The sequence below is a fragment of the Aspergillus tanneri genome, assembly GCF_003426965.1.
Source record: "Aspergillus tanneri strain NIH1004 chromosome Unknown AapTan_2_pilon_pilon_pilon, whole genome shotgun sequence".
NCBI classification, from domain to species: domain Eukaryota; kingdom Fungi; phylum Ascomycota; class Eurotiomycetes; order Eurotiales; family Aspergillaceae; genus Aspergillus; species Aspergillus tanneri.
The window spans coordinates 1320018-1335419 of NW_022984629.1; the positions used below are offsets into that span (position 1 = coordinate 1320018).

At 48.2% G+C, this 15402-nt stretch overlaps 3 protein-coding genes across 3 annotated transcripts; all 3 read right to left on the reverse strand.

Annotated features, from left to right (window-relative positions):
- Positions 1-178: 178 nt before the first annotated feature.
- ATNIH1004_000409 (DnaJ domain protein) lies at positions 179-2951 on the reverse strand (the record flags this gene model as incomplete). Its single annotated transcript, XM_033565125.1, has 3 exons — positions 179-1526; positions 1588-2800; positions 2855-2951. 3 exons carry the CDS (start codon positions 2949-2951, stop codon positions 179-181), a joined length of 2658 nt encoding a protein of 885 aa, XP_033430882.1.
- A 4200-nt stretch (positions 2952-7151) lies between these two features.
- On the reverse strand, positions 7152-10394 carry PPR1 (Zn(II)2Cys6 transcription factor; the record flags this gene model as incomplete). The annotated part of the gene is made up of 2 exons (XM_033565126.1): positions 7152-8066; positions 8121-10394. 2 exons carry the CDS (start codon positions 10392-10394, stop codon positions 7152-7154), a joined length of 3189 nt encoding a protein of 1062 aa, XP_033430883.1.
- A 1632-nt stretch (positions 10395-12026) lies between these two features.
- On the reverse strand, positions 12027-13738 carry ATNIH1004_000411 (MFS transporter; the record flags this gene model as incomplete). Its single annotated transcript, XM_033565127.1, has 2 exons — positions 12027-12807; positions 12867-13738. 2 exons carry the CDS (start codon positions 13736-13738, stop codon positions 12027-12029), a joined length of 1653 nt encoding a protein of 550 aa, XP_033430884.1.
- Positions 13739-15402: the final 1664 nt, after the last annotated feature.

A 15402-nucleotide genomic window follows, 5' to 3' on the forward strand; every position in this document is an offset into this window, starting at 1 on the left:
CCTGACTAATATTGATTCATTATATGCAAGCATACCGATAGATACTAGGGAGATCGATGTTGTTACATAAAAACCACTTGGCCACCCTCTTTAATGCGCCCAGAATAGAACAACAAGCCCAGTCCCAACAACCCCATGTACCAACGCCTTTTCCATGCAACCAGTTCCCTCGCCGTGGTCAGATGAGCCTACCACCATCTAAAATCCATTCTCGCGTCTGTCCCAGCTTTAAGATGCATTCCCGGTGCAACTCCCGCGCAACCTCCCAGTGCTTCAGTACCTTCGCGTCTTCTTCCAATCCGCGCAGATAGGCACTGTAACCACCTTTACCGCTACCTGCCACTATCCTGTCATCATTTTCATCGTCATCATCGTCCTTTGCATCTCGTCGACCCTCCTGTTCACTCTGGTCATCGACTTTGATGCGCGTCGAATCCCCGACAGCGCTAATCCAGTTCGGTGCCATCCCCGTCTTAATGGCCTCCTGACGCGCATTGAAGTGATTTAATATGCGGTGGTTAAAAGTGTTCCACTCCTGCATGTATGTGTTCATCTCTAAAACATACCGGCCCCATGCAGCCCGTTGGAGTCCCACTTGCTGGGATCCCACACTGACAGGTACGAGTTGCGGTGGCTCCGGACGCTTTGGTGGATTGGGACAATTGAGTTCCCGAGGGCGAATGTCGGTCATTGTTGTTCTGGAAGCCCTGGCACGAGATTCGAAGGGAAGGGTCGCGTAGATATCCTGCAAATCTTCGATGCCGCCAGTGCTTGAAGGTGTGAATGGGGCTGTGTTTCGTAGGTTCTTCAAGTCAAATAGCCGGCTCTTCGAGTCTTCAGCTTCCTCTTTACTAGGGCCACTTGAAGCTGGCCCATGTTTCGGTTCAGGATTCTCCTTTAGAGTATCGGCGGCATTTTTCGGCTCTGTGCCTGCGTGCGTGCCATTTGCAGGGGGATCATCATCAAGATCCATGGCTTCGCCATCATCTAACCTCGTCTTGGCAGATTTCGGTTTGGGAGCTCCGTCAACCGTTGGCTTTCCCTCCTCAGCTTCTGTGGAGACACTTGCTGGTTGCGGTGTAGATCGTACTTTAGCTCCTGGCCGATTATTTTGCTTTCGAGGGCTTCGGGGACGCTGAACGTTGGCCGCCGAATGTTCCTTCTTGGATCCGTCCTCCGTCAGCATAACCCAAGGCATGTCTCTTAATTTCTCGGCCCAGCCATGCGCATGAAAACTTGCTTTGGCAAAAGGGGTATATTGTTGAGAGGAAGATCCTGAACGTAACGAGTCATGAGTGGGCATACCCGCCGAATTGCCTGTTCCGCTTTGGCCGTTTCTTCTTGCGGCCCGGCCCCGACTGCTCGGCCTAGTTGTTGATTGGGGCTGGTCTTTGTCAGATAGATTTGGCTTGAAGAAGTCGGATCCTCCCCAATTATTTGCGATGAACGGCTTCCTTAGCTCATCATGACTACTACTTTTGAACGCCTCCGTCTGATGTGCACCGCTAGGCCTGGAGGCTTCAGTGCTAAACAACATGATCAGTTCAGGATTCCAGGTCAGAGCCAAGGGCAAAGGGTAACTCATACGATCCGAAAGGCTCCTGGCCGTTAGTACCGAATATACTTGCAGGTGAAGCTGCATTGCCGGAATCATGGCCTTCAGTTGCAGAGCCCCCTTGCTGTTGTGCATGAAGGTCGGGGTACTTTTGATGGGGGGAGTACTTTTGATAGGGGTGAAGCCTGCTCTTCGGGACTGCTTTAGGTTTTTGTGTGGGATAGGTATTCTCGTATTCATCATCACTTGAGCTTGTGGAGGAGTAATTCCGGTTTCTGTCCGTTTTCAGTTTGGGGCTGGCACTTCTATGCCTACCAGGATCTGGAGGCGTCGGGCTAGGAGGATTCGTCCGTGGATATGGTTTTGGGCTCTCGGGCGACTCGCGCACGCTCGAAGACCGCGCGAACCCGGTGCTTGAAAAATAGGTCTTCTCGCCTCCGGTGCTGGCGTACTTGCTGCTTGTCCGTTCAAACTCCGGAGTGCTTGGAGTCTCCGCTCGATTCTGAAATCCTGCGGCTGCCTTCCTTGCGGTTGGGGACGGGGCAGAGCCAAAGAAGTGATTGTTGGTCTGGGCACGCTCGCCTCGGGGAATATTGGAGTAGGAGGATGTGTTGGAAGCCATAGGCTCGTCTCCACCAGCAGCTCGCGGGGCAAACCCTTGCTTCTTTCGGGTAGATTGAGCACGGCCAGCTTCTGTCGCCGGTTTGGGAGAGGTTTTGAAGTATTCATAGGCGGACTTGGGTCGTTGGCCAGCAGATGTAGCATGAGGCCGAGGCGTAGCTCCAGAATATGCCGATCTTCCTGTGCGGGGATCGAACTGGTTCCAACCAGGCATTGAGTTTCCTTTCATTTCTTGAAATCCGCGGTATGCATCAGCACGGGTTTGTCCCTCATCCCGCACCTTCTCCCATGGTTGCTTCGGAGCCGCTCGGGCATAGCTAGCATACCGCTGTGCACCAGTAGATGGACCGCCGTGGAAAGACTGAGGACGCGCAGAAAACGGTTGTTTCGCGTTCGGAGATTTCCCCGTTGGTGTGGAAGGGTAGTTGCTTGGAGCAGTTTTTCGAGCCGTGTTGGGTTTGGGAGGCCCATAGAGCTTCCCATACCCAGCGCGCAGCCGATCTGTGTCGTATTTCAGCCGCTGTTGCGGATCACTGAGGATTTCATTGGCAGCCTGGATGGCCTGGAACTTGGCAATAAATTCCAGCTCTCTACCCTGGTTTCGATCCGGATGATATTTGAGAGCTAACCACCGTCAACCATGTCCCATACACCCCAAATTCAACGATATGACCCTACCTAGTTTTCTGAACTGCTTTTTTATATCTTCTGACTCTGCGCTAGGCGTAAGACCCAGGTCCGCATAGTAATCCCTATGAACATCTGCTTTGACCATTTTCAACGAATACTGTAGGCTCGGGGCACTATGTATCGCCAACTAAATTGGTAGCACTATAGTTGCACCAGATCCTAGTCTTCCACATGACCTGCTATCAGAAGCAAGACAACCGCGGTGTCGGCGAACGATCTGATCAACGGAGAAGGCGCAAATGTCCAGTCGGGGCAACGAATACTTGGAGTGGAGAACTGAGACGCAAGTGAGGCAGGGATAGAATAACGATCAAAGATGAACCAAAGGACAAGTCAAACAAATAGTGAAGGGAGGAGTTTGCCCAGCTTCGAATCTAGCCCACACGTAGACGCGCTTTGCAGGCGGTACACAGATACCAGTATACTTGTCAGGAACACCGATCGAATCGAATATCGGGTATTTGCGATGGCATTTGTCGACGCTTGGCCACTCGGAATATTGCCTAACAACCCTGCGGGCAAAGGACGAACTTGCTTGAGGAACGAGAGGACATGATCTGCCCGATCAAGGGACGCTGACAAACGGAGTGAACGATAACGGCGTAAGACAGGTACAACGACGGTGTAGAACTGAGGATGGGACGCCAGGAGAATGCCAGACAAGTCAGGATATGACCGATCGAAGACGTTCGAATCGTAATTGAAGGACTTGCAGAGGATCAGCTCTTACAGCTCAGACGCGTAGACCTGACCTTTAGTTCCTGCACAGCTCCTTATCTTTTGAAGGAGAATAGCTTCAAACAGAAAAAAGAAAAACAACAAGAAAGAAATAAAAAGAAAAGAGAGCCGTGTTGCAATCGTAGGCCAGGACCAGGTGCGTGGCGGGCATCGAATGGGTTAGTTGATCCCGGAATTTTTTGTTTTTGTTTGGTGGTTGCGGGAACAACTCAAGCGCCGATTTGCTGCCCAATTATCCCATTCTACATGTATTGCCAACGTCGTGGCTTGTGATGGTGGGTTGAGCCCTCAGATGCATGATGGAGTGTTGGTAAGTCTGAGTATATGAGTTATGCTGCAAGGTCTGTTATGTATCTGTATAGGAGCAAACTGTGGCAGAACCAAAAATAGTATGTAAACACAACTCATTCTTGTATACCTCAACACACACACCTGGACAGTATTTGTCCTTTTCTCTCTGACAGCTGTTGAGATGCGTGTCATGGTCTCTTTCCTCCACTCCTTACGCACTCGATCGCGTGGTGCTCGAGTTTCTCCGACATTCTGGCGATATCATCACAAGACGCAACAGTGAGGCCGCTCAACGAATCGAAGAGCAAACGCTTCCTTCTATCGTCAACATTACTACCCGGTTAGACTTGGCGAAATATTCAAGAATCAGCACCGTGTTATTGCGAAACTTGGTTATGGGGCATACCCTACTGTTTGGCTTCGTTGGGATGAGCGGTAGCCATCCGATTGAGTCAAGGTCTTCACCTGGCCCTAGTACAGGTTGAAGCAATATGTATCCCTAAAAATCTGTATTAGGGATGGCACCGAAGGAGCGCCAGATTTCAATGAAGGTACTATGCTGCGACATTTGGGCAAATTCGCCCAGGAAGCTGACCTCCCGAGACTGGATTTCACACGCCTGAGTCATGACATCTTCGAGATCGACGGTGCTTCAGGGTCTCATTACTGTATTGTTTCAAAGCCCCAGGGACCTAGCATTCGCACTTTGCAAGAAATTTTTCCCAATGCTATATTACGGAAGCTTCTCGTCAAGTCTCTGATACACTGGCTACCCGTCCGTAACTTGGCTCCAGGCAACCTGCAGAGTTATGCATACTGGCACGTCTGTTCGATGTGACGGTGTTCAAATGAATCATCCACTAAATTAGATTCTAGATATTTTACCCCAGAATAATTGACGGAAATTGAAGATGATCGGTATTAAAAATGTCGAGCAGCAAAAATCCCAAGAATCGACCACCCCAATCATATACCATGACGTTCCTGTTTGCCAATGACGAGCGACCATGTTGGAGCTGTCAGATATCCCCATGCTCACGGACTTTGGGCAGATGCGGCCCTCAGAACCTGGCAACTGGGACTGGTGGATGTCTGATCTGTATCGTGCACCAGAGGTGCTATTGAAACAATATAACCTGCTGGTTGATATACTCAGACACTCGAGATTTTGGAAGGTAAAAATCTCTTTGATGCTATAGACCGAACCAACAGCCAGCACGTTCTTCCACTGGCCTTGGTCCAGTATATCAGTTAACTTGGGCCCTCACCGCTTGAGATAATAAAGCAAAGCCCTCTTTTTTCAATTTATTTTAATGACCAAGGTACGCTAGATTCCTTCCTGAATTGATAGACAGGCCATTCTCTATACCATCATCTGACAGTTTCACAACGGGGAACTGGGCATCCAACCCTCCAATCCCTCAGACATCCTTTGAAGTTTGTGACTATTCCTCCGGGAGAGGCAAAAAACATGTTTCTGAGGTTTATTCAAAAATATTCTAACCTGGGATCCTGATATTCGAACTACGTCAGTAGAAATTATCCAAGACGAATGGCTTTTGAAGCCTGTTGAGGATGTATCAGGTATCGTACTAATACAAATATAATACTATATACAGCGAAAGATTATTCAAATATGTCGAATTTAACGTGTGGAAGCCCGAAAAGCCTAGATCGCCTCCCCATTTGGTATGTTGTTGGGCCTAGACCTGGGTGATATATACCTGTGTGGAAGCAAATATCCAGTCTAGTATGGACTGCCAGGTGTGTGCCTCCCACCTGTAGTCTGTTTATGTCTCTTGTCTCTCTGTTTGTGGCAGCAATATAGTAGTCATGTATCCATCGTCAGCACATTTGTAAACGGGGATGCTCTCTTCCATGAATGCAGACTAACTAGCGAGGATCGGCTTGTTCTGAGTAGGTCTTGTATCTAAAGCCAAGAGAAGCCACAGGTACGTTTTGCCTTGTCTAACCATCAGCAACTTAGCTACCTAAGCGCTTGTGGATTCCTCTCGCCGGCCCTGTCTTCTTTCAAGACTTTTCCAACAAATCAGACAGAGGACCCTGCCCTAAAGGATAATTTTCTGCTTAGCAAGGTCCATTATCGAATGCGAATACTCAACCGATCAGCGATATAAGGAAATCATGTACTGAGAAGTACTGACTACTATGGTGGCCTCAAAAGTAGGGATAGGGATAGCAATTGTTATACAGACATGCTTGTGTCCCAGTCCCGGCAGATGAGTTGAAGTCCTGGTGTTCCGCATATGTAAAGTATGTGTCAGCTTGCTTCAAAAATTAAAACCGTCGAGTCTGTCTATTTAGCATTCTCGAGTTTGAATACCGCGCTCTTGAATTTTGGGAACGTTTCGATCCATGTTCCCAGCTATTGGAGTTTGTCGTAGCTATACTTCTTTAAAAGGGTATAAAAGGTATATCATAAGAATAATAATTGATTAGGATAGTGCTAGATATCAAGCCAGATTAAGTGCCAATTTATATTTTGGTTATATATCAGAGGGACATGCTGAGGTAGTATTTTGAAAAGAGGAATAACAGATGAATTACAGGGTCGAGCTTGGTATACTGTAAGAAAAGAAGGGGGAAAAAAAGGAAACGTCATATGGAAAATATGACGACCTTATATTCTATAAGTAACTATCTGGTTATTAACTTAAGTGAGAGTTTATTCCCATATCGGTTACTTCACATCAATTCTATCATGTTAACACTATTATGTGAATATTAAATCATTAATTAACTCTTCCGCACATCCTGCTATAACTCAGTCGCGCAGTGATTGAGATTCATAGTCCTATGACCTGTCTTCGAGTATGTCCAAGTGATACACATATGGGAATATTATTCTTTCATTGTACGTTGATGAGCCTTGACAGAGTGGATATCCAAAACAAGAATCATCGCAACAATCAGTAAGCAAACAAACAATAGTAACTATGTGTATATGCGCGACAACATATACAGGATTCGATCGACATATATGTATATATATAGGACCTGCTCCTCTTCAAGAAAGAAGGTAATTCGCAAGAAAGAAGTAGAGAAACAAAACATAAACAAGTTGCATCATAAAATCATTTCGTCCATCCCTTTTAGTAACCGGAACATTTGAAGACCTGGAGGAAGGCAAGAAAAAGAGTAATGGATAAAGGAAGAGAAGGGGGAATATGGGAAGAAAGAGAATAAGGACGTTCTGCCAACCACCAGTTTAAGACTACAGATCAACCATCGTTTGCTAAGCATCATCAGATGGTCCGCCACCAGATCCGCCAAAAAAATATCCTTCCAGAATATCATAGTTGGCATTTTCGCTCCAGTCGTGCTGGAAGTCGACCGCCATGCCAAATCCGAGATCGATTCCAACACTGTGACCTACGCCATGTCCCAAAGAAGGTACAGCCTGCAGGTTATATTCGGATACATCATCAGAACCGAGTGAAACCTGTCCTTCGGCACCTGTAGAATCAAAGTCCAGGAAATCGAGGCTGATTCCTAGCGGATTGTCTTGGTCCGCAGCCGGGAGTTGCTGATGGACGGAATTAGCGACAACGCTGCCTGGCGATCCACTTTGCTGCGGAGAGCTGCCATAAAAATACTGCTGCTGCGTCTGCGGTGAGACGGGGCTCTCGTAGCTACCATATAATTCCATAGTTGGTGAACGGTGAGGCTGTCGGGCAGACCGTCCCGAGGTGGTGAAGCTCGAAGTCGATGCTTCGGGATATTCTGGCCGGCCGGGGTAGGTCTGCATGGGCTTCCTTGGACCGTTGCCTGGTCTTTCTGGAGCGGGATTATTGTCGCTAAATAGGTCCCCAAGATTCATGTCAAACCGTGGTAATGGGCGGGACTGGCGTGTCTGCGTCGTTCGCCGGGCGGGTCCATGTGAAGGCCGCTGGCGACTATCTATTGTGTATACTCCATACTGTCTAGATCGATTATTATACGTTGCGCGTTGAGACGCAGGTGTAGTGGTTTGCATTCGAGTCAGATCTACCTGGGACCCGAAACCGGTGGTCGATAAGCACATCTGAACGGTGGCTTTGCTCATACGCTCAAAGGCATCTCGACAAGACTCGGCAGGTGGGCACTTGTGCATCAAGTCCCCAAGGACGGACGTGGCTGCCAGGACTGTAAAATCTACTTCATCAAGGGTCTGCCGGGACAGTTAGTAGTAGGCTCAGAAGAGTGTATAGAATAGAGGACGTACCAAGCGGCTTCGGACCAAAGGAGAATGCCAAATCGCATATAAGAATGAGATGCCCGCCATGAAGATATGGTGTGTAGCCAAGTAAGTGTAATTCACTAACCGTACACGGTGCATTTGACGATAGATCCGAATGACCTTTTGACCGGCCTCTGCCACCTTATAGTAAATATCATCTTCGTCATCAGCTTCGTCGACGTTGGAGAACGACGGGCTGGATACGTCCTCAGCCGGGGTTACTTCATCCGCTAATTCTGCGGGGACTGTTAGGCTCTGTTGGTACAACATAATGACGGCTTGCCAGTAATTCAGCTCGAGGAATTCAACGGAGAACTGCACGCCTGTTTCACGCCGGGTGGGCGCGCTCTGTTGCCATTCTGTAAGTCGCCGATGGACATCTTTACGCCAGGAGCGGAAAGAGTCAAAGCCTTGAAGAAAAGGAGATGAGAGATCCGAGCGCACGAATCGTCTTGAGGCATAAGGGGCCCTCTGCCTTGCAAAGCGCGCTTGTTGATGTTGAAGAACATCCTGGATTTCGGACTGCATTACTCTCAATTTAAAGTAATGGTGCGCCGCGTGCTTGTAGCTCGAAGCACCCTCTGGGGGTGTCACCATACCCGTCTTGGTAATATATTTGTCCTCGGATAAAGACGGAAACTCGGTGCTGATGGCCTGATCGCTGATCCCGAAGGGGCGGCCAACGCAGCAACTCACTAAACGGTCAAAGCTATATACACACCACCACAATCGACGGCGAAGGTCACGAACCCATTCTCGGCGTCCGCGCTCACGGTCATCAATGAGCACCTTGGGATTTTCATCGCTGTTACCATGTGGACGACTTAGTCTTTCGCCTCCATGTGAATCAATGCCTGCGCCGTCCTCATAATGGAGGCCAAGATCGACGGCCAGTCGCATGGCAACTCCGACAATGTACCATAGTCCAGGCGCAACAGGGCGTAGCAAGGCAAAACTAGCAAGAAGAAGCACAGCCTGCAGTTCCTCTAAAGCACCGAACCCATCGCTGGACGAGGAGGCGCCTAGGAAGGACTCGAGGTGGATGATCGCCGATGCATGGTACTCCTCCGGTTGGTACTGATGGCTTGACAGCCGGGGCCTCTTCGCAGTGGACGATGCGGATGAATGCTCATGGCCATCCGACTTCTCTTCACCGGGGGACTTATCCTCGAAAATGATGCCAGCACCAATGGCAAACACGATATTAAGGGTATAGAGACTGCGGGACGAGCGACTCTTTTCATCGACTGAATACGTACGGTCCAGCAGTTCCATGAAATCAGCGCGATGGAGGATGGGAATTTGCGGATTCGCGTGCTCGAAATACAGGTTGACCAGCTTTTCGGCCAGATCTCGATCCGGAAAGGTGGCACATTTCATCATCGGTCGCGTTTGCAGGCCGAAGAAGGAATCCCGCATAGTACTTCCCGCTGTACCGGTGGCACTATGGGGTAATCGTTCGTGAGGGCGCATTGGGCCACGCTCCGAGACATTGCCGGCGACGGAGCTTTTTACTGCGGCAAAAACCACGCGAGCGAAGGAGATCCCAGATGTTGACCCAAGATACCGTGGATCCGAGGTACCCTGTACCGAAACCATGCCAATGTTGGACACGAGGTTATGTATCCGCCAATGGTCTTGTTCATGATCTCTGTTGGTTTCAGAATCATGTACATTCTCGGAATTACCGTCCGATTTTGAGGCCGAATCATCCTTCTCCCCTTTCACGCGCACCAATCTTCCAGTTGTATCGGTGGTTGGCAGTTCCGAATTCACCGACGGATCCGAGCCAACGATTCGAGCATGGGCAGGCTCGTATCCTGCTTCCAATTTGATAGCGGCTTCTTCATCAAAAGCCACCGGGTCTTTGAATTCAATCTTCTTGTCCAACAAAACCTTTTCGAGGTACGCCACGCGAGCCTCGAGGAAATACACATAGCTGCGGGGGATCTCTCGTTTGGTTATGGGGTCATAGCCAACACAACGCACACCGGCCTTTTCGCAGGACTGACACCGGGGGAGCCGTTGATCGCAGCGGTTTTTGCGCAGCCGACAACGGTTACAGGCCGAGACATTGCGGAACGAGGAGGAATTCGAGACAGAGGGGGCGGAGGCAAGATTCACAGGCGCATCGTGGGATGAGTGCAGCGATGGTTGTGTCGACAACAGGTCTGGTTGAGTCGAAGCGGATTCCGCAGGGGGGTGTGGTCGTTTCCTCCCTAGGGAGGTTGGCGAGACCGGGGAAGCAGGGTTCAGCATAACGGGAAAGGCGCCTGGACAACAGAAAGTGGACACATGCGACCCTGTCTCAACGATGGAGAACTGCTGCAAGTCAAGAGATGCGGGGAGGTCGTATACCGTGGACCCAGAGACGAATCAGCATTCATGTTAAGTCATGCGCTATAGTGGTTTTCTCTCCCTGTTTCCCGGTCGAGTATTTCGTTTTGATTAAGGACAAAAGACGACGGCCGGGAAACTGACTCCTCTGTAATATCCCTATCCGCGGGCTTTTTTAGTCTCGGAAGTGATAGGCGATTATGTCTAGAGGGCAGGGCACAATCACAGCCCATGACGGAGGGGATCTGTCACCACTGCCACAGAAGTCTCCAGGGCGAAGCTGAACGAACGGTCCGAGTCAATTGAAGAAAAACGATGAGACAAGGAAAATCAGATGGGACAAATTGGTGGAGTCTTGAATGACTGACTGACACTGGGGAAACCAGGACCTAGGCAGTTAGTTCGCAGGCTAGTATGGGTGTAAGGGCTGTGTAAGCTGGATGAACTGCCGAGAGCACGCACGTACTCTGTAGCTCAATCATCCGTGCCGGAGAATTGTGGGGATGCAAGGGCGAAGCTCGCGAAAATTGTACAGAAAAAGGTGCGCGATCGGGCCTCAAGGAAATTCCAATGGCTCGCGATGCTTGGCTCGTACAGTACATACTAGCAGGAACTTCGAGCCGAAGTAAACCATGGGACGTGAGGTACAATACGGTATCAGATCACCTGACTCGGTAATAATATGGCAGTGATTATTGGCTACTGATAAGCTTTGGTTTGTCATCACTCACCCGAAAGTGGTGCATTTATCGTACCTAAGGTACAACATATTGATCGGTAGAAGTCATCTCTGGAAATATCGCATCAAATATGCACTGAAGCTTCCCTCCGCTGCCATGTAACTACTCCATTCCCAGATTTCAATATCACCCCGATGATATCGATCCTCCGGACAGGGATTCTCAACAGGCCCGGTTGCTGGAACCCCGCACTACGTTATGACGTCCAAGTGGCATGCATTAAGGCTTGGCTTTTTGCTCTGACACGCACCCATGTTCTACCAGGTGGGCTGTTGCGGGTGCGGATGCTTTTAATCGACAGTTTGGTCATGACGGTGTGCAAAGGTACTTCCCAGATGCGGAATTTAGAGCCGAAGACAGAATGGAACAAACACAGATCACAGTGATACTCCTTCCATATTCTCCATGAATTGATTTCGCTCTCAAGTGAGTTGGATATAATGATAAGACAAAAAACCTCCCATATGCAGATGAAATCAAATATGCCTAACAATGCCCACATGAATAACCCAAATAACAAAGATGTGCCGCCCGTATGATTCTTTTTCTGCAAATGCATCCAGTCTATAAACTGCGCCAGCACCATGTCTTGAATCATGATCTAAAACATAAAAAGAACAGAAGAAAGACAGCCCGATTAAAAGCAAGTGAGAAAGGCACGCCGCCATAAAATGGAAAGGACAAAGGGAAAGACAGAGACGAAAAGAAGCTAAAAAGCGCGTAAAAATGAACAAAACGCGGGGTTGAAACGTAGTACTAAAAAAAATACCTTAGGATAAGTCGATAGAAAGGTGGCGTAATGTCGAAGTACATGTCATTCGTGTTCCGACTGGGGGTCGGCCAGTGTCATATCCACATCAGGGATTTCAGCACTGTCGACACTGGTCCGCGCCGAAGAAAGCAATCGCCGTACTTCTTCTGGGGTGGCTTCTTCCTTGCCCGCAGTGAATGAGCCCCGCAGATCATCTCGTCTCGCATTTAGACGTCCCTCTGGTTCTTTTTCACATTCCTGCTGCATCTCGCTTTCCTCCATCCACAAACTTTCGATGGCTCCAATAACGCAGACGATGCCACAGGCCCACCATGCCAACACGGAGTACCCACTTTCGAGGCCTTTCGAGTGAAGTAAACCAGTCACAGTTGGGCCAAAGGCCCGACTCAAACTTGCCGTCGAGGCAGCAGCACCATTGATAGAACCCAGGACTTTGGAAGAAGGTGCAGCATTAGCAAGCAGTATTGCGGTAGCAGGGAAAGCAATGACATGGAACGTAATTTTGCAGATCAAGGCGAAGTACACAGCGGTTGTCTGGAGTCGTTCGGGCAAAAGAATAAGATAGGGAACCACCAAATAAAGTGGCGGCCACACCAGTAAAACGAAGCGGAACGTCCGCAGCGTCCCAAAATTCCGGACAACAAGGGGGAATAGCCAGAGCTGGGCAATCATAGAATAAACACCTTGCACCGCAAGCATGAAACCGATCGTCTTGGTGGGAAGTCCTAGGCCTCCAGTAAACTTGAAGGGCAGAACGACATCTTCGTCCGACTTGGGGGTGCTCAGGAAAACGGGCATCAGCTGGTCGAAGGAGACACTATGGCTATGGGGATGTCAGTGTATAGAAATCTCATCTGGGTGAAGTGTGCAAAGTGAACATACTATGCAAGAATTCCATAGGCGACGATGTTGAATATGACCTGCTTCGTAAACGCCTTTGGTGTTCCGCATTGGTTCTCCTTCATCTGATCTTCGATGTCATCATCCTCAGACAAATTATCCGGTTCCTTCATCGGAGGCAAGCGAGGCGAGGATTCCGTGCTCCTGTATTCCGGTGGAGGAAGATCAAAGTAATTGGTTCCGGCCAAATCCGACTTGACGTCTGTGTCCTTGGGAAGCTGTACACTTTGTTCCCAGAATTTTCCGACCAACCAATGGCCCAATTCTAATCCGGGGTCACGACGATATTTCCTCTCTGGATGGGTCTCCTCCAAGAACAACAGGCCAACGACAATTCCGAACATCAGGATGACAACACAGACGACGTTGGGCAGCAGGAATGGGAAACTATCGAAGATAGTGCCGCGCTGGAACAACCAGGGATAGCTGTCACAGGGCTGTGCCAGCGCACCACCCAGGGCGGGCCCAATGATCGATCCTAGGCACCAAACAAATGGCATTATCGAGTAAGCCCGGGGCTGGTGTTCCTTGACAGTCACGATCTCCGCCACAGTCGTCTGGAGCACACCAATATTTCCATTCAGTAGACCTCCCAAGGCTCGGGCAATCATGGCTGTCGGAAGATTGGGAGCAAATCCGAATACAATCATGCTAATGGCGGTTCCAATCAGACCCATGACCAAAACTGGTTTCCGGCCAATCTTGTCACTCATTCGACCCCAGAACATCCCCGCCGAGAATTCCGCAAATGTGAATGCAGATGTGATCATCCCAGCATAAAGGGCGATCTTGCGGTCATTGTCTGTCACGTGGAATGATTCAACCATGTGATAGACATATGGAAAAATGGACATGAACGCAATTGGCTCGCAGATGCGGCATAATGCTTGTCGAACTGTCAGTCAACGTACTACTAATACAATAGCGATGAGAGGCAAAAAAAGGGGTCAGTGAAAGGGGCTAATATTGGGAAAGGGAAAAAAACAAAAAAAAAAAAAAAAGGCAAACAAGTCAAAATTGTGTACACAGTATGCACCTATCCTTGAAATTAGAAGTTTGAAAACATACCCAGCACAAAGAGTTGGCGTATAGGAAAAGCGGACCAATCACGGCCGCTATCACTATGCTGGCGGCCTCGAATACATGACGGCCATTTGAACATATTGTCGATTGAGAAATATCTCAAAATGACAGGGCTGACGTTCTTCTAGACAAATAAGGGAAGATGACAAATTTCTTCTATGCTAGAAGATTGGAAGGAGGACGTTGGTCGAAAGGAATGTGTCGTTCCGTTGCAAATTCTCCGTTAATCCTCAAGGGAGGGAATGCAACGATAAGATCGTTATGGAAGGACGTTTTTGTCAAAGGGGTTTCAGCATTTCTCCCCCTGTCGTATGTTGATCTCAGGAGATCCTTCTTGAGAAAGGAAAATTTTTTTTTATATTTTCTTCCCTTTCGGCTGGTTTCTTTACCCCCTTCTTTTCTGCAGTTCTGGCTTCTGTTCCCCGAAAAGGCGAGACGATGCCGGGGTAGTGGAACTGGAGCAGCAAATCTTGACCAGGAAAATAAATACAGAAAATCCCCCCAAGTCCAAGTAAACAGAAAGAGAAGAGACGAAGTGGTAGACAGAATGTTCAAGAACAATTGGTTCTAAGGAAGGTGCAGATAGAATGAGCTGACGATGGGTGGACTATTTGAAATAGAATGGGGTGGCTATAGTTAAGAGCTGGAAGCAGGATGGGTAAACAGGAAGGAAGGCACGGAGTAAAAGCAAGAAGTTTATATTTAAATAATGAAGATGTGTATTTAAAAAATAAAAATAAAAATGAGAGAGACAGAAGAATCCCACAAGGAGGATCCGGACGGGAAGGGGAATTAACTGAAGTATTTGAAGTGGATAGACTGGATATGTGATCAGGCCAAAGACTAAAACATCAACCGTTCAACATCTGGGACGACATAATGGAGCCCATTTCGGTTACAGCTGTACAAAAGAGTGCAGGATGCAGTCTACAGCAAACAGTCCAGGAATAACAGGATCCACATTGGTGGTGATGATGATTTCAAAAAAAAAAAAAAAAAAAAAAAAAAAAAAAAAAAAAAAAAAAAAAAAAAAAAAAAAAAAAAAATTTACAAAAAAAAATGATGATGATAAAATCGTATTTTCCAACCAGATAGAATACACAAATTAGACCGGAAGGGAGAACCACCCAGAAAAATAAATAAAATAAAATAAAGGACTTGAAAGGGGGTGGAGCCAATAGCAGAACAGAGGGAGCAGTTACCAGGCCTCTCCATACATCATTTTTAGGTAGATTAGTTTAGTTTAGGTACATCCATGGATGGGGACGAGTACTGTCCATACACACCCTCCTCCTGTATGGAAGGGAAACAGTCCGAATACCCATCCGCATAAGAGCGGTATGACGGTCGACTCTTTACAGGACACGAAAATCAGTCCTAATTTTCCCAATAAGAATAATAACTGGCCCTGATAATTATTTTCAACGAATCAAAT